The sequence below is a fragment of the Silurus meridionalis genome, chromosome 1, assembly GCF_014805685.1.
Source record: "Silurus meridionalis isolate SWU-2019-XX chromosome 1, ASM1480568v1, whole genome shotgun sequence".
In the NCBI taxonomy this organism is placed as follows: Eukaryota; Metazoa; Chordata; class Actinopteri; order Siluriformes; family Siluridae; genus Silurus; species Silurus meridionalis.
In genome coordinates this window covers 26,641,993-26,665,037 of record NC_060884.1, presented here as the reverse complement: position 1 = coordinate 26,665,037, position 23,045 = coordinate 26,641,993, and the positions used below count along the sequence as shown (strand labels likewise).

At 38.2% G+C, this 23,045-nt stretch overlaps 1 protein-coding gene across 1 annotated transcript in view; it reads left to right on the top strand.

Moving 5' to 3' along the window:
* zc3h3 (zinc finger CCCH-type containing 3) overlaps positions 1-19,408 on the top strand; it is a 72,772-nt gene extending 53,364 nt beyond the window's left edge. Inside the window, exons 8-12 of the mRNA XM_046850008.1 lie at positions 1,465-1,534; positions 9,207-9,338; positions 14,692-14,855; positions 15,018-15,175; positions 19,364-19,408. Of these exons, the coding sequence (XP_046705964.1) occupies positions 1,465-1,534; positions 9,207-9,338; positions 14,692-14,855; positions 15,018-15,175; positions 19,364-19,395 (556 nt within the window). The 3' untranslated portion in view covers positions 19,396-19,408. The remainder of the gene's footprint in view (positions 1-1,464; positions 1,535-9,206; positions 9,339-14,691; positions 14,856-15,017; positions 15,176-19,363) is intronic.
* Positions 19,409-23,045: the final 3,637 nt, after the last annotated feature.

The window sequence follows — 23,045 nt, the reverse complement described above, 5'->3', positions numbered from 1 at the left end:
ATAATATACTTATTATAGTTAATTTTCCCACATAATTCCTTTTATTACTTACGCCGATAAGGCATAACTTTATGACCACCTGCCAAATATTGTGTTGGTCCCCCTTTTCCTGCCAAAACAGTCCTGTCCCATCGATCATTAACAGCATTTGAGCTACAGGGGCTCGTCTGTTGGATCGGACCACACGGTCCAGCCTTCACTCCCCACGTGCATTAATGAGCCTTGGCCGCACAAGACCCTGTTGCCGGTTCACCACTGTTCCTTCCTTGCCCACTTTTGATAGATTCTGACTACTGCAGACCGGCAACACTCTTACAAGAGCTGCAGTTTTGGAGATGCTCTGACCCAGACGTCTAGACATCAGAATTTAGCCCTTGTCAAACTCACTCAAATCCTTTTCCTGCTTCTAACACGTCAACTTTGCAGACAAAATATTCACTTGCTGCTTAATATATCCCACCTACTAACAGATGCCATGCCAAGATGAAGAGATAATCTGTGTTATTTACTTCACCAGTCATAATGTTTATAATGTCACAATGTTATGCCGGTTCTGTGTATGTTATAGCAACTGTTAACAGTTTATCCCTCACCAGGCACCATTTTTTCTTGATGGTAATAAGACTGTAAGGCTTGCTAGGTTCATATACTTTTTTATGTGTGACAGAAGTTACAGCATAATCTCTGACTTATGTTAAACATTTACTAATTCCTCAAACACTTTTCTCTTTGAAGCAGTGCTTGTGTTAAGTTGTGTGTTTCGATAAAAATGATCAAAATCGAACAAGCAATTTGATAACAATTAATATAATCCTGTGATTTACCTTTTAGCTGCAACTACTGACAGAGCTGCTGTTATACACTTCATCAGCACATTCTGACCAATCAGATTTAAGAATTCAATAGCGCTCTGGTATAAATGCCACTGATCTGACTTAGGCCTTAATATTAATCTGTAATTTAAGATACAATAATTGACCATACATAAATGTTCTTATTGAATGGTGGGCTTTTACACCTAGGCCTTCAGTGGTGTCCTACCTGAATTAATCCACCTCTTAATACCACGGCTATAGAAACTATAAATATTATAGAGAAACATAGTATAAAAGCACTCTGCATCACATACAGGTATCTAATATACATGGAATAAAAATGATTGGTTAAAGCAAATTATGTGTTTGAAGCTACAGGCACTTGCACTGTTGATTCGAAAAGCCTCAAGATACAGACATTTCTTTGAACCTGGCAACATGTGATAACTCTAACATAAACATATACTCCTTGAAGCAGCGCAAGTGAGAGAAAAGCTTTACAATGAAGAGAATAGACTATTGGGAATATTTTGATATATATTCCTAGAAAGAAATATGTGAATAACATAATGCTTTTATCTAAACTGTACTGGGTTGTGTATGTAATTGCTGGACCGTGTGTGAATGCTGGTGTATGATTGATTTACAGGTTCCTTAGGGGCACGTGCAAACAGACAGATGGGACGTGTTCTTTCTCACACAAAGTGTCCAAAGAGAAGGTAGGTCATTATTGGCTGCAATACAGGTATCTTGATCAGTTTGTACATTCTTTTTATGTTTGAGGAATTTCGTATTTTCTGTCAGATTTGAGACTAGGATGACCCAAGTTCTTCGTCAAATTTAACTATACGTTTAAACGTGCGAGCATCTGCAACAGTGAGCCAAGCGAGTTTACAGAAAAGTAGCACGTGTTCTGAAAGGCTGGAGTCAGGTTAAGATCGGAACATGTTCGCCTGTCAGGTGTTAATTTAAGGTCTTATGACAGATTATACATTCGGATAGTGGATTATTGTGGTGTATTATGATCTATTTGAACGATTGGCCTCTCACATTTCAGTGTCACATATTTGGCAACCTTGAAGCCTCGGGATATGAGAGAGGAGGAATAAGTATTGAGTGAAGTATGTGACTTGAGTGCATCGTGTTAATCTAAATGTCTCAGAGATGACCTACACTTGATGGACACCTGACTTTTTCAGCCATATGTGTTTCTGGATGATTTTGGATAGCATTAAAATCCCTTTCAATTCCCTTCACTTGAACCACAATACCCAAATCTGTTCCAGCATGATGATGCCCCTGTGCACAAGCTCCATGATACTGATCTGGAGTGGCCTGCTATAGAGCTCAGACCTCACCACTATTAAACACTTTTTTTGGGGGATGAACTGGAATGCTGACTTGACCCCAGGTTTCCTCACCAGTACATAAGTACCTGGCTCGGCCTTGTGTGAGTGGAGGTTTTTATGAGAACAATCTGACTGACTGTAGAATGGGATATTCAAAAAGCACATACCAATCTTATATTGTCAGGTGTGCACAAACATTTGTCCCTATAGTGCATATGTTCCATGTTTTATCTTTGCACATACACATGTGCATTTTGCTACTATACAAATACAGATGGTCCCGGAGTTATGATTGGTTCAATTTACGATTTTTCGATGTTACGTTGACTATAGCGAAATTAAAAATATTTTAGGATTCACGTGGCAGGCAAATGTAGCAGCGTATGCTCCCCTCTCTACTCACGATGCAACACTCGTCCCCGAACACACATACTGTATTGTTTAGACTGTAAATTGCTCTGTTTTGCTAATTTAAATACTACAATTTGTTATATTATTTACAAATTACAGTATATTACTCCATCCTGATCACCATTCTTTAAGACTGAGTATAGAAAAGTATTCTAACTCTAAAATACAAATGTTAGCTTTTTATTCTGAAACAAATACAGTAATCCCCCGCTTTACCCCCGAATATCGCTCCCCGGTTTATCGCGGAATTGCATTTGCAACATGACTAATTTGTTTGGCTGATTTTCCCAGCCTCTCGCAGATAGCACGATAGACCAGTTTTTATAGAGTTTTATGTTGAAATAATGAAATTTATTAATAAAAATATAAATGAAGTAAAATATTAATACAGTACCGTATACATAAAATAGCATTTTTGGAGTAGCGTTTGTTTTTCGCGGTTTTTCGTTTATCGCGGGCGGTTTTGGAATGTAACTACCACGATAAACGGGGGATTACTGTACAAACGTTTATATTTATGCTATATGGCCGGTGCTATTATCCAGTACAAATTGCAAAAGTGGTTTAAAGTCTGTAGTAATAAATTCTCATCAAACTTTACAATGCAATTACTAACTCGAATAATACAAAATACACATTCACTTAATCTATCTTTTATGCCTTATCCTACAAGCACCAGCTATTTTAATTTTGTCTTGTAGTTTATTAAAGCTCCTTTTTTATATAGTTAATACTACGACGATATCACACACGTGCTTCCTTTTTATTAATGGAAACGTTACAACAAATGTTTGAATGCAATGCTGAAACCTTCATGCCCCAATCACAGTGTTTATATGAGCGTGTTATATATTACTGTCACTTGGGCTGAAGTAGCTAATCAACAATTATGTGGGCAACAGTGTCTTGTTATGTAAAAATGTACCGTCATGTTAGAGATAAGTATATAAGTATAATAAGTGATGACATTTGTTGCCAATGTAGCTTCATTTAAACCAATAATACATGTAGCATAAACCAGTAAACTACTGGACTTTTTACATAACAAGACACCGTAGCTCACATAATCAATGTCACGTTATTCATTGGTGAGAATTAGTGGAAGCATAACTATAGATTTGCATGCTTATAGTCATGTTTATTTATGAGTGAATGTGGTCTTGAATGATTAGCCTGCAAGGAGAAAGTTTTCTCACTTTAAAACCTGCAACATGCAGTGTTGGCATAATGCTTCTTAGAATACCAAGTATGTATTATTAATAAATGTTGTGTGTCAAGCCATCAAAGTCACCACCCTGATTTAGGTTTAGGTTGAAGTTGATCTCATAGAAGTCATTTCAGTAATTCCAAGGATTAGAAGAGTCAACCTTGATTACACTGAAAATGATTCTTCTTGTGTGCTTTTTAAACAAACTGAATTTAGCACTGTAGGTTTTTAGTTTACAAGACAAATGGCAGATATTTATTTTGCATTTCTTTTCAAACTACCGTATTTTCCGGACTATAAGCCGCTACATTTTTCCCACGTTTTGAATTTTTCCTGGGTTTTTCCCGGTTTCACAAACTTCAAGCATAAAAAATCTGAACCCCATAACATTAGACTAATGAAATTGCCGAACGGAAACGGGAAAAACGCACCTCGCCTGTGTTCTGAGCTGCACGGCATCGGGAGAAAAAAACATTTTTTTTTAAACGCACGACGATGCCAAAAGATAAACTCCCGAGAGAAATAGTTGTGAAAGGAAGGAGGGAGACAGTGAACAATGACTTACTTAGTAGGCTACTGTTTAGATACAAGCCGTTGTAGCGTGTTGAGTCTGGGTGAAGGGAGAGCTCGCTAACTCCAGTTGCAACAGAAACCATATAAGCACAGACATGTTTCCAAAACTCGTGCTTTTTTATTTTTCTTGGCAACAGCGTTACGGGTTAGTCAAAGAAACTTAGAAATGAGCATCAGAAAATAATGACATATTCCTCGGTCTTGCACACATGCAGTAATAGCGGAAAAATGCGGCGGCAGGCTATTCCCAAAATACTGCTATGCTCTTAAAGGAAGTGCAACATTTTTTACCCGTTACACCGTGTTACAGACACTGTCTTTCGTTAAAGCCTGTGTAAAGTTCATTAGTTTCATTGTAGACATAATTATAGACAGGTGCGGCTTATTTATGTGTAAAAGAAAAAAATTTGTCAAATTCAGTGGGTGCGGCTTATATTTGGGTGCGCTTAATAGTCCGGAAATTACGGTAGATGGAATAGAACAAATTGGAGCTTAAAATTCAAATAAAGAAAAAAATGTGAAGAGCAAGTAAAACATATACAAAATAATCACTTACATTAGTTTGATTTCCTTGTTTGGTTCATTTAAAACACTTGTGAATAACATGGAAATTTCATCATATATATATATATATATATATATATATATATATATATATATATATATATATATATATAATATATATATATATATATTTATATTTATATTTATTTATTACTAAATTAGTTGTAGTTGCAGGCCTTGTGTGTGTGTGTGTGTGTGTGTGTGTGTGTGTGTGTGTGTGTGTGTGTGTGTGTGTGTGTGTGTGTGTAAATTATACATTTTCAAAGGTCAATGAAAAATTGTTTTAGAATGTTGAGTATTGTATTGTTTGTAGAATGTTGAGAAAAATAATGAATTTTTGGAATAGGGCTGTAACATAACAAAATGGGGAAAAAGTGAAGGACTGTGAATACTTTCCGGATGCACTTTAATGTTAAAAGCCTTGTGCAGATATGCAAATATAACTCATAATATCGTCTGTCTTTAAGGTGCGTTTAAATTATGTTAGATTAGATTAGATTCAACTTTATTGTCATTACACAGGTACAAGTACAAGGCAACAAAATGCAGTATACATATGCAGAGTAATGCAAATACATATGCAGAGTATTCAGTTTGAATGAAATGCACATTATCTTCCTCTCCTTCTGCCTTCTGCAGTGCGTTTAGGCAGGTGAAATGACCTCGAACACTAAAATAACCACAGTTCCCAAATTGCATTTTTGGTTTTGATAAAACGTTGCAAAATGAGTAAAGCCCAAACAGAGCTATATCTCGGCAGCAATGCATTGTTTTCTTCATATTTAACTAAAACATAAAATGTAATGATTTGATACTTAAAACTGTTATGTAATATGATTATATATATTAGCACTGACTTTGCATTTTTGTGCACAGTTTATATTTGACCCTTTGTATTTGGTTTGTTAAAGTTTAATTACGCCCCCATTATTGTGACAAATCAAAGAAAGCGGTTTGTGTTTTCTGCCAGTTCCCTCCCTCCCTATTTTTGTTTACTGATTTGTTGATACATTTGTTAGTCTTTAAAGTAAACAATTTAAACTGAAAATCAATCGAAACCTAAATATAAATTTTGCCCTGATTTGTAGTAATAGGTGTATAGTATAAGTGTCTTATACTGTTTCACATTGGTGTGTTACTTGTGTGGAAGCTTTGTCTAGATTTGTGTTTTTGTGGATTGAAGAACCAATCATTTTCAACAATAATATTATTAAATAAAAAAATAAATTAAAAATTAAAAAAGCAGACATGCATACACATAGTTGTACAACATACTGGTTGTCAGTCTGTATTCTGTTTTAGGCTGAATTGAATGACATTACTTGACCGTGTGTGTGTGTGTGTGTGTGTGTGTGTGTCTGTGTGTGTGCATGCATATCTAAAGCCTAAGCCTATGATGTCTGTGTCTCTTTGAAGAGGTGTTCCTGAGGGAAAATGGAGCTGGTTTACATATACAAGAACACTGTTTGCATTCTGGCTTCGGGCATAATCTAAAGATTTCCCCCAAGACTTTCTTTGCTCGCTGACGGGTGGACACCTGTCTCACTTGTTGTTTGTCTGGCAGAAAATAGCTGTCCCTCCGAGAGTCTTCACTTTCCTTAGGAATCCACAAACACACTCCCTCACCAGCACTTGTTGAGACTTTTGCTCATGTTGCATCCACTGGCCTCGCTCACCCTCATTCACTCTCACACCCTCTGCACCTGTGACGGTCGTCATCCTCCCTTTCACTATGCGTCACGAGGCCAGCTGCCAGCTTGTCTTAAAGGAGCAATGTAGGCCCCATCTGCTGGTCGTAACCCTTCTCCCTACCCCTCTTCTCCCCCTTCCTCTGTTCTCTAGCTGAATTTATCCCCTGCTACGTATTTCACGTGTATATCCAAAGAAGCATGGCTTTAGATCGAACCTGAAATCCAAGACCGGCCGAGTACATTTCTCACCCCTCCCACCAATCAGCACCCGAACACGTCCGAAACTGGACTCCCTAAACCCCCCACCCCCTCCACCCCTCTTGACCGCCAACGGAGATGTGGAGTGCCCAGTCCTGTCCTCTGCACATAAACACGTCCTGTAAGCGCTACAAGCCCCTGCTTGGGTAAATATTTCTGTAGCAGTTAATTAGATAGAAATGATATGACCCTCATTGAGATGAGATTCCACATAAAGAGGTTCGGATTACCCCCCCCCCCACACACACACTACCCCACTCGCCCTGCATCTATTTCAAGCTTGAAAAAAAAGAAAAAAAAAACTTGATCGCACATTTTTATACTCCGATTATTCATGCATGCAGATAACATTCACAAGCTCAACATCTGCTTAATAAATTCATTAACCGGTCAATGGCACGTGTGCATGTAATGATTCTGCATTAGGAGTGCGAATACGAACACGTATTTTGATAAGTAGTTCATACATAATCATTTCAGCAAACAGGTGTTAGACAAGCTTGCAAACACAATAGAGCATCTTGTATGTATGTTCAAATATATATATAAAATATATATTTGCAATTTAATTGATACATTTTTATCTGCTCTGAATGTACCATAAATTAATACGTATTAAGTTTTTAATGTTTTAATTAACATGGGCATGGAAAATATGGATGCTTTATGCAAATGTATGTTTCTTATAAGTAAAACCAAACTCAACATAGAGCATGAAGACACAATATTCAATGTAAATGTTTTAAAGTAATTGTCATTTTAAATTACATACATCGTCAGGACACCAAATAGAACTTTAGCTATGTTTCCACACGGACAGTTTTAATTGCCGGATGTGAGCATCACGGCGGATTTTTATGCTTGATTTGAGTAAAGAAAGGATATTGTAAATAAATGTGTTGCATTGCACATACTGTAGATAGAAATGAAATACTTGGCCACTCCATCACCTTCAGCTTCCTCAGCAAGACAGTTGTCATCTTGGCGGTGTGTTTGTGGTCGTTATTATGTTGGAAATCTGCCATTTGACCCAGTTTCTAAAGGGAGGGCATCATAGTCTGCTTCAGAATGTCACAGTACATGTTGGAATCCATGTTTCCCCTCAATGATCTGCAGCTCCTCAGTGCCAGCAGCACTTATGCAGCCCCAGACCATGATGCGACCACCACCATGTTTGACTGTAGGCAAGACACAATTTTCTTGATTCTTCTTACCAGGGTATCGCCACACCTAATGGACACCATATGAGCCAAACTAGTTTATCTTAGTCTCATAAGACATGGTTCCAGTAGTTCATGCTTTTGGACAGGTTGTCATTAGCGTTGTCTTTCTGCATCTTCTAAAGCAATGTTGCAGCACTCATGCATCTGCTTTTTTAAGATAACTTCTGCACCTGACACACAGCACAAGGACTCTTTGATGGACCATTGTGAGGCCTGTTCTGAGTGGAACCCCTTTTAGAAAATCTCTGTATTAACCTGAACCTCCCCTATCAACTATTCCTTGTGGTGCATCACCAGGCCTTTAATGCAACAACCTTATGTTGTTGTTTGTTTTATTTGTCTCACTGCCTTTCAGTTTTGTCTTTAATAATTAAAAATGTGGTTGAGGTGAGGTGACTTAAGAAGCTCTTACCAGTATTTTGGGTATGTACTGTACTTGTCTGTAACTTGTGGCCTTCTCAGTTTTACAGCATTTGACCAAATCTGCACACAACGCAAAGCTCTCAACACTTCCCTTTAGCAGTCACGTCATTTGTAAACAACAGTGACCCAGTTTCATTGGCAGTTGTACATGCCCATGCCATTGCCTCCATGTTCAACAGATGATGTGGTGTGCCACTAAATACAAATTTAACACTTAGAATCAGCTCCAGACCCTTATATCTTTTTCATTAGCTAGAAGATAATGAGGGCCATGCCTGGCTATGAAACGGCTTGTCAGTCGAATTTCAATTTCTGGAGTAATGACAAAAGAAAACCTGCTATAAAACCCTCTGAATTAGAGCTGTTCACTCTTTAGTCACTTCAAAATTGCATCCTTTCAAATTCATTGTAGTGTTACACAAAGCTACACACAAATGACAAACATCGTGTCAATGTCCAAATACTTAGAAACCCAAATGCTCTTGATGGCTGTTTTGTTCACTTGCCTACGAATCCCTTTGCTTAGCATTTGATCCTTCAGATGGGCTTGACTTTCTCGCAAGTGCTAAACAGCGTATTAAATAACCATGATGTGTCTCTCTCTCTCTCTCTCTCTCTCTCTCTCTCTCTCTCTCTCTCTCTCTCTCTCTCTCTCTCTCTCTCTCTCTCTCTCTCTCTCTCTCTCTCGTTAGATGCCTGTGTGTTCGTACTTCTTGAAAGGAATCTGCAACAACAGTAGCTGCCCCTACAGCCACGTCTACGTGTCTCGCAAAGCGGCCGTGTGTCAAGACTTTATCAGGGGCTACTGTCCTCAGGGAGAGAAGGTAACACACTCACTCAGCACTGCAGCATGCCCAACTCTCAACACACACGCTCAATAAAGCACTTTTCCTGGCACGCATGTATCTTATAGGTTACTTGCTTAATGGTGCCCATGATGACAGCAATGAAACATCATCAGGCTGTATTATGTTGTACTCTTGCAGGCGGTGTGATTTTTAACACTACTATTAGCAATTATTTATTATTCTCAAATATATCTTATATATACTTTCTTCTTTTTAATATAGTTAAGCATTTCAATCAAATGCAAGAAATGCATTAATATACATTGATATTCTAATAGCTTTTTCCCCCAGTTTGCCATTTATATTGTTTATATACCTTATTACCTTTATATACCTACATTTATATTCCTTTCAATATGGCATTAAAACAGGCCCTTGCAATATAAAGCTAATAAAAAAGACAAGTATTAAACAAATGAAAATTGTTGAAAGATGGAACAGGAACTCCGTGTCAGAATCAACAAGTTCAACTTTATTGTCAGTGCATCCAACCAGCAATTGGATATGCAAATAAGTCTGATAAATCTGGCCATGCAAATAAAAAAGAAATAGGATAAATGAAATCAATTATGTGTATAATAATATTAAAATAAGAGAGTAGGTAAATTATGCATACAGTTGCAAGTTAAAGGAAACAAATATGAATTAAGAATCGATGTGTAGCTTCTTTGGAAACATTAGTTTCTGTTTTGCATTTATCAAAATTTCATAACATTTACATATATGCCATTTGGTAGACACCCTTATCCAGAGAGACTTATATATATCTCAGTTATACATCTGTGCAGCTGAGGTTTAAGGGCCTTGCTCAAGGGCCCCGCAGTGGCACATTGGTTGTGCCCGGAGTTTAACCAATGACCTTCCGATTAGCAGTCCAGCATCTTATCCACTCAGCTTCCACCTCCTCCAAGGGGCCCCCACATCCATTCACAAGTCATTGCTCTCTATATATAAAGCTTTAGAGAACTTTGATAAAGTAATGATATAACAAACAAAATACAAATTAGAAAACAGACATCTATTTGTTTCTGTTTGCTGAACATTATATCAACACGTTGCATGATTTTAAATGAGAAAGGCCCCCCAACGTTAACGGCGGTTCCTGATGCGCGAATCCTAGCCGTTCAGTCCTTTCATTGTTTTCGCATTTCGTTTTGCTTCCAAGTTCACCACTCTTTATCTTTGTCCCCTTTGTTCATTTGGTTGTATTCCTTTTTTGTCTCTGTCTCTCTCTCCCCCTATTTGTTCATCTTTGCTTTGCATCGTAACAAATGCATTGTCTCACTGTCAGGGCTCATTTAAATATTTGGGGTGAAACGCGAATATATAAAAAGAGAGATATTAATATTTATTCTATTAGCCAAAGTGCTTAGGTCTGTAATTTTGCGCCGTCCCAAAAGCACTGTCTCAAATATGATGGATAGCACGCTGTAATTATGGACGTGTAAAAGTGCTGATGACGGCAGTTCAGGCGAGAGGCCAGCGATGGATATGCCAGCGGAGCAAGGGTTAAAGCGCACTCTCATCCTCTCCATTTCTCTCCCCCTCTCATTTTTTTTTTTAACTTCCCTTCATCCCTCTTGTTCTGCTTTGCCTTTGTCGTCTGTCTCTCTGTCTCTGTGTCTCTTCTCTCACCAGTTTACACTGCCTGTCTTTTTTTTTCTCTAGTATCCATCCCCTTTTTATCTCAATCACTTTTTTTACTCTCCTTTTTTCCTTGTGCCTCATCCCACTATTACCACATCTTTCTTTCTCCCTGCATCTGTTCTCTCTCTCCTGAGGTGTTTTCATAGCTTGTATTGCAGTCTCACTTTCAGTCCCTCTCCCTCTCTCTCGCTTTCCGTCTCTCGCTCTGTAATGTAAAATTTGTGAAATGTGCTGACTCGTTCTGCTTTGTGGCCAGTAGAAAGCTCTTCTAATAGGCCCCAGAGACTTTCCAGCCTACCTTAAATCAAGTGGAAAATTGTTAACTTGGGCTGGTATAAAGATGTTCCATCCACTCCTCGTTTTTTTTTTTTTTTTTTCTCCGTACATCCTCTTTTTTCCTCCTTTTCACTGCTTTTATGTAAATGAAAATGTATAGCGGACGTGAGATGGCCCTGGCACAAGCTTTCATGTGTTTTCTTTGCTGAAAGAGGCAGCAATTCACATCACGGTTAATGAACCTTCTCTTAGTGTCCACCTAAAACAACCTTATCATTTCTTATTACATTACACCGTGTTTCAGTAGATCTGAGCATCTCTGACTGTTTTCGCACACAAGCACAGGGGTGATGCTGTAATGGAGCAAAGGTTTTCTCAGTTTAAAAAAAAGGGGTGGTGAAAAATAGGAGCCAGGGGTCAGACCATATTACTTTATTTTTATTTTTACAGTTGCACAGACCTGATGGTACATCAAATGACACGTTTTGTATTACAAAAACGTATGCCTGGTATGCATTATATGAAACATTCATGGTGATTTCTTTTGGTTGTGGCCTTTTGAGATCCAGTTTACCATCACAGACCACAGGATTTGAGTCCAGTGACTGGGCATAACCGAGTGTTTGCTCTCTAAATAATGCTTTGGACGTATGTATGAAGTTATTGTCTTGTTGTACGGTGTAGTCGGTTCCAATTAGCCGCTGTTGAAATGGAATTGAATGGCACTGAAGTATGGAATGGTAGCCATGTTGGTTTAGTATTCCTTTTCCCCAGAATTAGTCTCCAACCTTCCCTGCTCCAAAACAACCCCAAACCATTAAGCTGCCACTTTATTCCATGTTTTACATGACCGTGGGTACGAGACAGACTGCTAACATCTTTTCTTCTTCTTTCTTAAATAAGTTCTGATGTTAGAGCCAAAAATATCACATTTGTCCAGAGAGCTTTCTTCCAATCATTCACTTTCCAATTCTACTGTGGTTTAACTTTTTACCCATTTCATTGCATATGAACTAAAGAAACATGTAGATGCCTCAAAAAGTGTTTTCAAACTTTCAATAGGCACCGTATAAATAGAGAAAAGTGTAATGTGTTGGTATTCTAATAAATCAAAACAAATTGTAAGACTTGCTGTGGTGTACAAGGACTTAAAAACTCCATAATGGGCCGTCATTAGAAAATAATCAACTTCAGGGTGGTAAGAGTGGCTCCTAAAACAGTGGACCTCGGATGTGTTTTAATGCTTACTCTAAAAAAATAATCATGTAAACGTTGTAGCTATTATTATTATTATTAAAATGATTAAAATGAATGTTGTTGTTCATAGCCTCAGATAGCCACAGAAATAGTTTCAGTCCCAGTTATACAAATTGGTATAAATATAAAGCTTGTATACATATGTTGATTCATCATTATCTGATAATGCAACAGTAGCTATAAAAAATGTATTTCCTAAAGTTAAATCCAGGAAACGTTCCGTTCATATAATACAAAATATTTTGCATAGCTGATATCGGAAGGTTCAGAAATAGATGGATGCCCAGAACTCTAATGAGAGTAACCGTTTTGTAAAGCTGTATTCTTTAGTTCAGCATTTAGCATCAGTCAAACTAAAAGCAAATGGGCAATCCAAAAAAAAAAAGGGAGGAAAAAAAAAAAGTACCTGAACGCTCCTCGTAGATGGGGTGAAATTGCAATCGACTGAGCACAAGTGGAAGAGGGATTTAGCAAATTGGAGCAATTAGCCACGAGCATGGTGAGTGATGATGTTGTCTATAGGATGATGTAGAGGGTATTAGGGCCAAGACTCAAGGCTGCGATAATCTTGTCCCATGAGACAGTGGGTTTGACTGTGTGTGTGTGTGTGTGTGTGTGTGTGTGTGTGTGTGTGTGTGTGTGTGTGTGTGTGTGTGTGTGTGTGTGTGAGAGAGAGAGAGAGAAATAAACGTGAAACCTTTTGCTTTTATATATATATATATATATATATATATATATATATATATATATATATATATATATATATATATATATATATATATATACAAACACGCATAGATGTCAGTGACAGTTTGTGCAATGAAATTCTTAAGTGAGGCTACAAACTACAGCATTATATAACCTAAATACTTATTACTATTAGTAAGAATAGTAATAAGTAGAGAAAAATGTAATAATAAGGCATAAGACCGTTCTAATTATTTGCAAGTGTGTGCAGAAGTGTATGTGTGTGTATATATTCTGTATTATATATATATATATATTTACAGGTATGACATATTAGCATGATAAATTGTGTATATATAATATAAACATTTTTGTGCTTAAATGTGTTTATGCTTAATTGTAAAAATTTTTATCAATACATTTTTGACATTAGTCATCAGCCGATTTGACTTTGGCACATATACAGTTTTGGCTTTCAGTCGAAAGTCATAGACACTGTATAAGTTGTGGGTGTGGAGAAAGCCGTGATCATGGTTTGGTTTATTTGTTCTGGGTGTGAAGTGGAATGATAGTTGGCCCAGTAAATCTCAGCCCTGTTGCTTGACTGGACACATGGTATCTGAGTCTCTGTGTGTGTGTGTGTGTGTGTGTGTGTGTGTGTGTGTGTGTGTGTGTGTGTGTGTGTGTGTGTGTGTGTTAGTTCTCATGTTAGTTCTCACTCTCCAGTGTTCTGTATTGTTTAAAGACTATAATCACAGTTTTGATGTCACCCAAATGAGGATGGGTTCCCTTTGAGTCTGGTTCCTTTCAAGGTTTCTTCCTCATAACGTCTAAGGGAGTTTTTCCTTGCCACAGTCGCCATGGCTGCTCATCATATTCATAAATACACATCGTTCACCTTAACTTCAATTCTGTAAAGCTGCTTTGAGACAATGTCTGTTGTGAAAAGCACTATAGACATAGACTTGACTTGACTTGATCTCAGTATGCACTCAGGGCAACTACAGGGTGATGGAGAGTCCACACTGTTCCCGGAAACACGATCCTTTAGCCTCCTTTCCCCTTACACACATGCACACACTGACTCTATTTCAAGAGCAACCTGCTCCTCATACATTCTCTATCTTCTCACATACACAAGTCTTGCGCCCCTCGCCCCATAGTGTGTATAATTAGCTTTTCTGACAGGTGGAAGAGATCGGATCTCCTGAAGAATGAAGCTACTAATTTACACCCATATTACACAGGCGCACAGACACTCTCACCTACTCTCACTCACTGGATCATTCGCACACTTTTTTTTCCCTTTTTTTTTTCCTCCCTTCTCAAGTGCACGCATCCACCACCATGCACAAACATCCTTCTGCTTTAACATGGAGAACACAAACATGAACACTTACTTTCCCCTTTGGGAAAGAGAAAAAGATTATTGCAATAATAGGACATGTCATTTTCTTTGCAGTGTAAGAAGAAACACACACTAGTGTGTCCAGACTTCTCCAGAACTGGTGTGTGTTCCCAAGGCACTAAATGTAAACTGCAGCACAGACAGAGGGTCAAGCGTGCTGGGTCCAGCCTGAGCTCAGGCTCGGGTAAAAGAGCTCGCAGCCGCGAATCAACAAAAAGGTCTGTCTAATAATACAAATAATTCTCAGAAATGTCTCATTTTTCAGTATTATTGGACGCTTACATCTATATAAGCTTAAGTTTATTTATAGTGAATCCTGCTGCATCATGCTTTAATTCCACCATCAGACATGGTTTATATTGTCTTTCTTTTTCTGTAAGTCCAAAGCCAGAACCAGAGTCCCCTCAAGCAGTGGAGGGAACACCTAAGGCTGGTTTTGCAAGACTGCCCTCATTCATCTCTCTGTCCAGTTCCCCGGAGCCCTCTGAAGGTGGTGAGAGCCCTCTATGCCACCCTGGAGCAGGGGCAGAGGGCACAGGTAAGCTTTGACACTTAGCCTGCCACCCCCTCCCCCCATAACCACATATACACACAGTATCCATAAAGAACACACACACACACACACACACACACACACACACACACACAGACACTTGCACTCTTCCAATTTCTTTTAGAGCAATGAATATGTTTGGGGGAAAAAACTGGTTTTAATTTTAGAAGAAGGTTATATATTTAATGAAGTTAAAAATAAAGAAGGAAAGAATAGAATTTAAGGCAAGTGGAATAAATAGGCAGTGTGGTAACCGGGCAGTAGTGTTGACAGCTCACATCTCCAGAGTCCTCAGTTTGATCCTGTACAGAGTTCCCTATGTTCTCCCTGTGTCAGTATGGGTTCCCTCTTCCTTCATCATGCTAGCAGGTGGATTGGCTAATCTATATTACACCTAGACAGGAATGTGTGTGTGGTGGCCTGAAATGAACTGTCCAAGGTGTCCCTCCTTGTATCCAATTTTTCTGGCTCAGGATCCACCACAACCCTGAGCAGGACAAAGCGCTTACTGAACAATTAATATAATTCCCTTTGGGAATCAATACAGTACATCTATTCGTCTGTCTGTCCATCTGTCTGTATGCCTACCTGTCTGTCTGTCTGTTCATAATTTTTTAGTCTTTATGCCTGCCTGTCTGTTCATCATTTTTCTATCTGTCTGCCTGCCTATCTGTCTGTCCATCTGTTTGTCTGCATTCCTGTCTGTTCCTTATCTGTCTGTCTGTCTGTCTGTTCATAATTTGTCAGTCTGCTTGTCTGTCTGCTCAGCCTCTCTTTTATATTATATAATCATCTTTATCTGTCTATCTGTCTGTCTGTCTGTCTGTCGATCGATCTATCTATTGATCTATATTCTATAATTCTAATGGTTTCTGTCTGTCTGTCTGTCTGTCTGTCTGTCGGTCGATCGATCTATCTATCAATCTATCTTCTATAATTCTAATGGTTTCTGTCTGTCTGTTTGTCTGTCTGTCTTCTATAATTGTAATGGTTCCTGCCTGCCTGTCTGTCTGTCTGTCTGTCTGTCTGTCTATCTATCTATCTATCTATCTATCTATCTATCTATCTATCTATCTATCTATCTATCTATCTATCTATCTATCTATCATTCTAATGGCTATCTATGAAATTATTATGATTTAATGGCCTGCACTACATATTCAAAGATATTAGTTTTTTAAAAGATCTTTTTGTAATGTGTATAGGTCTCACTAGATAAAGGCTGTAGACCATTTGTTACTATAGCAGTAGAGTCGATGAGTTGTAAAGCACATACAATACTCAAAATTTGACACCATGATGCAATTTCTCACAGCATAAATTTCATATTGTCACATCAACCTGGACCATAATAGGAATTCTCCAGGAAGTAAGTAATAAATTAGTGGTAATTCGAGAGGATTCTAAGTAAAGTTTTATACTTTAAAGGGGTAGTAATATCTTTAGAAGAGTGTGGAGATGGGATGTAATGCTTATACGTGGGGTAATTTTTAAAGATAGACTATAGATGGGTAGAGCGAGCTACAATACTCAGAAGGGGGCAGTAATATTTTAGGGTGGTGAGGGGGTACTAGTGCTTATTAAAGAGGGCAATAATGTTTAAAGATAGTGTGAAGAGGGTGTGGAATACATAGGGAAGAGGGTAATAATATTTAGGTTTGAGCTCAGGCACAGCTGAACACAGTGCTGACAGTGTGACGGATTGAGGATGGGTGCAGGGGGCATGTGTTTTCTCTCTCTCACACACACACACACACACTCACTCACTCACTCACACTTTCCCTTGTTTAGCTTGTTTATTTATTATTTACTTATTGCGTTTAAATTAGTTTTTTTTTTTGTTTGTTTTTTTACAAATAAATATCAAATTATCATAATTTTACATTGAATTGGCCTTAAATTATAGATTTTTATCAGTCATGCGATTCTCCAATCATTCACTCAGCCAATCATTTGGCAACAACACAATACATAGTATCTTCTAGATACAGATCAAGAGAAAGAGTTTATGCAGTGATGCAGGGTAAAAACCATCCATGAAGAGCTCAGTGGACAATGGCTAGAGTTTGAGCTAATGAGAACTTTGGTGGCTTGAAAAGTTACTCTTTAAAAATGTGCTGAGCAGAAAGGCATCTCAGGATGCACAATATTTTAAACCTGATGGGTTACAGAAGCATAGACTTCATCAGCTTCCAGTCCTGACAGCTAAGAACAGGAGGCTACACTGGACACATGGATTAGATAAACACCAGATGATGTATTTTGTACTAATGTACTGATTGACAGATTGGATCATTACATGACTGGTGTACATGGTTAAATGAAGTGGCAGTTGAGAATGTTTTATTTTCCCCTGATTGACAGCATTTAATATTACCCCGCTCACACACATATACAGTGTAGTGTATGTGAGTGTGTGCTAAATTGGAAAATCTGTTAGCAACTTCTTGTTGAGTTGCAACATTGAATTGCAGCTTTTCTTCACAAGCCATTGCATTCTCCCAAACATTTACTAATGTTTGTGCTGTAGATTAAATATAAATCTAGAGTTTTACCCATGCTTCCAGTTAAAATATAATTATATTATAAATTTAACTATTTCGGTAATAAATGTCTCTGTCTCTATTGACAAATAATTGTATGCTTTTATTGCCAAAGCAAGTCCATATAAAGCAAATGCACATCAGGAGAATTATTTTTAATAAAAAAAGAAAAAGTAGTAAAGTATTAATAGGATAAAACAGATTGCAAAAAAAAAAAAAAGTTGTGTGTATAAGAACAACATAGGAATTATATACAGAATGGTTAAAGGGTACATTTACCGAATAAAAGTAAAGTTAATCATACATTTTGAGGAAATTTGACTGCAAGAGCAATTAAAACAATTACAAGAAACACAAGGGCAGATCACTTATTGTGTATTATATTGTGCAGGCTAATATACAGCAGTCTTTATATTTTGCTAGCAGGAGACTGACTCACACACACACACACACACACACACACACACACACACACACACACACACACACACACACACACACACACACACACACACAGAGACAGTGATACATGTGACCAATCACTCAGCAAGTTACATGTTCGGCTCCATGTATCTTCATGCTTCATTGAAAGCTGCTGCCCCGTCTCCTGTAACTGTACTGAAAGTGGCACCGGGGTTTATTTCAGTCTATGTATGTAAGCTTATATGTAGTGGGTTGGCCCATATCTAACACACACACACACACACACACACTTGCTTTCTCTAACTCTGAGCTATACTGATTTATGTGTCCATGTCGAACTGGAAAAAGTAACATAATGATATTGGATATAAGTTCAGACTCGTGTGGACCTGATTGGCACAAGTAGCCTCTTTGCCCTCGCGGATTCCTTTACAGTCAACAGCCACTTGAACATTTCTGCTATCTGTATAGTCGTGGAAAGACAACTAAGTGACTGATGAAATAGCCCGTGACAACTCACACACACGTACACACCATGAGAGAGAAGCAGTTAAGTGATACTAATGAGGACACACCTCACCTCTTGTGCTTCATTAAAGATGGTAGGGATACAAACACCTCCACCTTGGATAGATTAGCTAAGACCCATGGTATAACAGCTGCTATCTCCTTCGTCTCTTTCTCGCTCTCTCTCGATATGTTAGTTCAGGATAGAGCAGATGTCACTGAGGACTTTTCCTTTATTTTATTGCCTTTTCATGGCTTGATTTGAGTTGACTCATTTCTTAATATCAAATGTTATCTTGTATAGAATTAAGGTTATGAATTCGAGTGAAACAAAAGAACATTATTGTGTGTGTTTTTTAATGTATGAGTTTATTGCTCACTGTAGTTTTGCACCTCATACATCACTACTTGTTTGTATCTGTGTATTTTTCCCACTTTACTCCATGTATCTTTTTAAACTCTTGTCTTTTGGCTCTACATTTGTTCTTGCTATCAGTGTTATTTCTCATTGAATAGCAGCAGCTGTGCCACATTTAACCCACGTCTAATATAAGGTCGTGTATCACAGCCAAAATGAACCTGGAGTTAAGCATCAGCAGCGCAGTTTCACACTCGGGAGGAATTCCGCTCAGATTTAATATCCTCTTCCTGTGTTTGTTCTTTTTTTTTTTTTCTTTTTCTTTTTCTTTCTGTGCTGTAGGCAAGAAGCTGCACATCAAGCCCCGCTTCTAGAGCCAATGCTGAAGCTGAAAAGCCGCCTGCAGTCCCTTCAGCACACAGATGACAGTTTGTAGCCGTCGGAAAACATCCAGAAAAACGCTTTCAAATTATTAATTGCTCTACACGTTTACAGCGTTCGAAATACTGTATCATGTGGCATAGAATAAACCATAAATCAGCTGAATACTGCAGGTAAGTGATATATGTACAAATGTTTGACTTCTAGCATGTCTAAAATCCAGATAGTTTTAGTCCCCAGGATTCTTTTTTTTTTTTTTTTTTTTTAAACTTAATATGTAACAGTGCCTTTATTGAGGTAGTGTATCTCAGGGACTTTTTGTGCGTGTGTCACTTTTAAAACATTGCAATTTCAATGATTTGTATTAGAGAAATATTGTATTTTATTGCATAGTATTTAAGTTTGTGGTTTTATTTGTACTTTAATACCAAAAAATAAAAAAATACAATTGTTTATCATTCTTGGCTGTTGTGAGTCTGTTTGCTTCAGTCTTTTGACTCAAGCATGGCGAAGGTGAGCGTAATACATTTTTTTTGTGTCAGTGGGTGATAGAGAGGTAAGGACTTGGTGATGTCTGGTGTAATCCTTTGCTATGTTTCAGTGCTTGTGATATCCAGACTATTAATACTGTGTTTAACTACAACCTCCAGCTCGATGATCTATGAGCACCGGGTCGCTGTGAGAAAGCTGGTTAACTGCACAGGCAGCGACAGGGGGCATTAATACACACGGCAAGGGCCTCGCTTCAGAGCGTGACACACTCGCGCGCCCTGACAGGTCTGCCGTCGTGTTAACGAGATAAAAGCCGTCTGCCTGATGTACTCTACACACACATAGGCTAACAGAGGAACGGTCCAAAAGAGAACGCTGCATTCCTCTTCTTATCCCTGTTCTCACTCTATCCATCTTTTAGGCTATCACACAGAGACTAGAGCTACGTCTGAACACCGATAGTGCGCACATCAAGCAGTAGTGTAACATGCATGCACATAATTGTGAGTCCACTGCATACTGTATAATAAAATAATACACTTTGAGCACAAATACACAAAAATATACCTGTAACCCAGATTCCTTCAACACTTATTTGCTTCATATTTTATATCTGAAATGATTTTACATTGTGCACTAAATTCCCTCATCGCACACATGTCCACAAACTGGTTATTGAGCAGCTTAAAATTATATTAATTGTGAATTTTAATGATCATATTAAATTTAAAAAAAGACCTAAACAGAGGTGTGCATATGGGGGGGGGGGACACAGTGTGCAGTCACCACTCATTATTAACTGAGAAGGAAAGCATATCCTCCAAACAGGACAGAGATATGGAGCAATCCATCTTTCTCTCCCTCCCTTTCCTCTCTCGTTCTCTGGCTCTGACGGTTAGGATGTAAGTGCCTGAGACAGATGTCTGCTGCCGCTTGTCTCAAAGCTCAACATGAGCTGCTGAGCTCGGCATACTCTAATTAAGATCAATATTTCAATTTTTAGTGAAAGAGCATGGGAAAGAGAGGGAGAACAAAGTGAGGGGGGGAGGGGCAAAAAAACATATATTTCCCTTTTTCCTCAGAAAAATCTGACTCAAATTGGAGGAGAAAAAAAGGGAAAGAATAAAAGGTCAAGTGTAATTTTTCTCCACCTCGATGAATTTCCGAGACATAAAAAAGACAAACTTATTACAACTCAGCAAAGAATCTACCCCATCAATAAAGATCATGCTTCCACTGCAAGTAGTTATTCATTAGTCTTGCACTACTCCATTATTTTTCCTTCCTTGCTCTCACCCTTCATTCTTCATTGGGTTCAGGTTCTTCTCTGATATTAAACTGTTTCTTTGACAGTCTCAATCTGATCCCTAGTTCCCTGACTGTCTATATCTTTCTTGCTTAATCTACCTGTTTCCCTAAAAACTTTGGCTCAACTCACGATCGTCTCATCCGTCTTCCAGCAGCTCCTGCTGGCGTTCCAGACTCCCTTTTATTACTGCGGACTTCAAATGAATGTGTAAACATCCATACCCTGGTGGTATCGAGTCTTTGAGCTTGGACTTTAATCTGTTGAGACCCACAAAGGCCTGCTTTTAAAACCTGCCTTTGTTAGGCATGACCTCTGGATTAATCTGGAGTAAATCCGTCTTAATATTTCCTACCCAAAGACTTCTCATCCTTTTTAATTTGCGTCACGTTACGCTTTAGACGTGCTGATGTCCATTTCGCTTAAATCGGGAGAACTGCACCAACAGCTAACCCCCGGTATGCCCAGGCACAATGAAAGCCCTGACTTCAAAATGTACGTCTCAAGCCCTCGAATGCGTCTACACCCAACCCTGACTCCACTCGCTGAATAGTGGATGCTCGATATTCTTAAACATACTTTTTAAAGCAGACTGCTTAGCTTGGACTTTACGATCCACTCATACTTATTTGATAAAAAACCCTCTGCAACAACTTAGTGCACCTTCAATACTCTGATATGATTTGTTCACCTCATCTTACGTGCCCCCCCTCATGCCTTTTTTTTCCTCTGTAGGCAGATATGAGTCTTGAGAGCACCTGTATTTCACTTTGTTGAGGTTGGGCAGAAAATCTTAACTCTACCACGTTCTATTAAATACACCAAATCCCCAATGATCAGCTCACAGAAACACTTCTCCATGGTCTGCTGTAGATTAAAGGTTTCTCACACCAGGTACATTTTAAAGCTGTTCCTTATTTCAGTCCTGTTTGTCGTTCTGTATGATGTGTATGTTGGCAAAATTAGGGGAGTGCTGCCTTGTTTCAAAAAAGGTGTATAAAAAAAATGTTCTTTCGGTTTCTCCCATTAGGGGTCGCCACAGCGGATCATCCGCATGTTTGATTTGGCACATGTTTTTACACTGGATGCCCTTCCTAACGCAACCCTCCCCATTTATCCGGGCTTGAGACCGCCACTAAGGCTTGTGCAACCCTAATGGCTGGGGTTGGATCCCTGACCAGGGAACCCGGGCTGCAGCGGTGAGAGCGCCGCATCCTAACGACTAGACCACCAGGGAGCACAGGGGTATATTAATCTAAATAATTAATACTATTAGTATTTATTATAGCACAATACTATACCACACGTATTCAAATCATGGACAAGTTGTTTATAAGCTGTATTTTGCAGTTGTTCAGTTAACAATGTGGAGGTTCAAACTCTTCATAGCATAGGGTTAGCTTTACTGTAATATCAATTATTATTAATATAAAACTTTATTTTGATGTGTAGTTATATCTATTTATTTATAAATGCCATAGAGCTTTTTATTCCTGAACTTTAAACCAATAAGACGACTTAGTACATTATTTGTACACTAACTTGAGTGATTTGGATTTGAATTTAAATTCAAAAGCATCAGTCAAATATACTTAAATCTATAAAAACGCAATGATCATAAGTCATAAGTAATAAATTGTAAATTCCATGTCTGTATGAGATTAAAAAATACAATTGAAAACTCTTGACTGCTTCGCAGGTGATGACACTCCATGACAAAACAGAGCAAGTTATGAGTGGCCTCAAAATTGTCATTATCATTTATATTATATTATCATTTCAATCAAAAGAATTGCACTAGCAGATCATTTCCAATATGCAAAGACACATAGGCAGCCACTATAA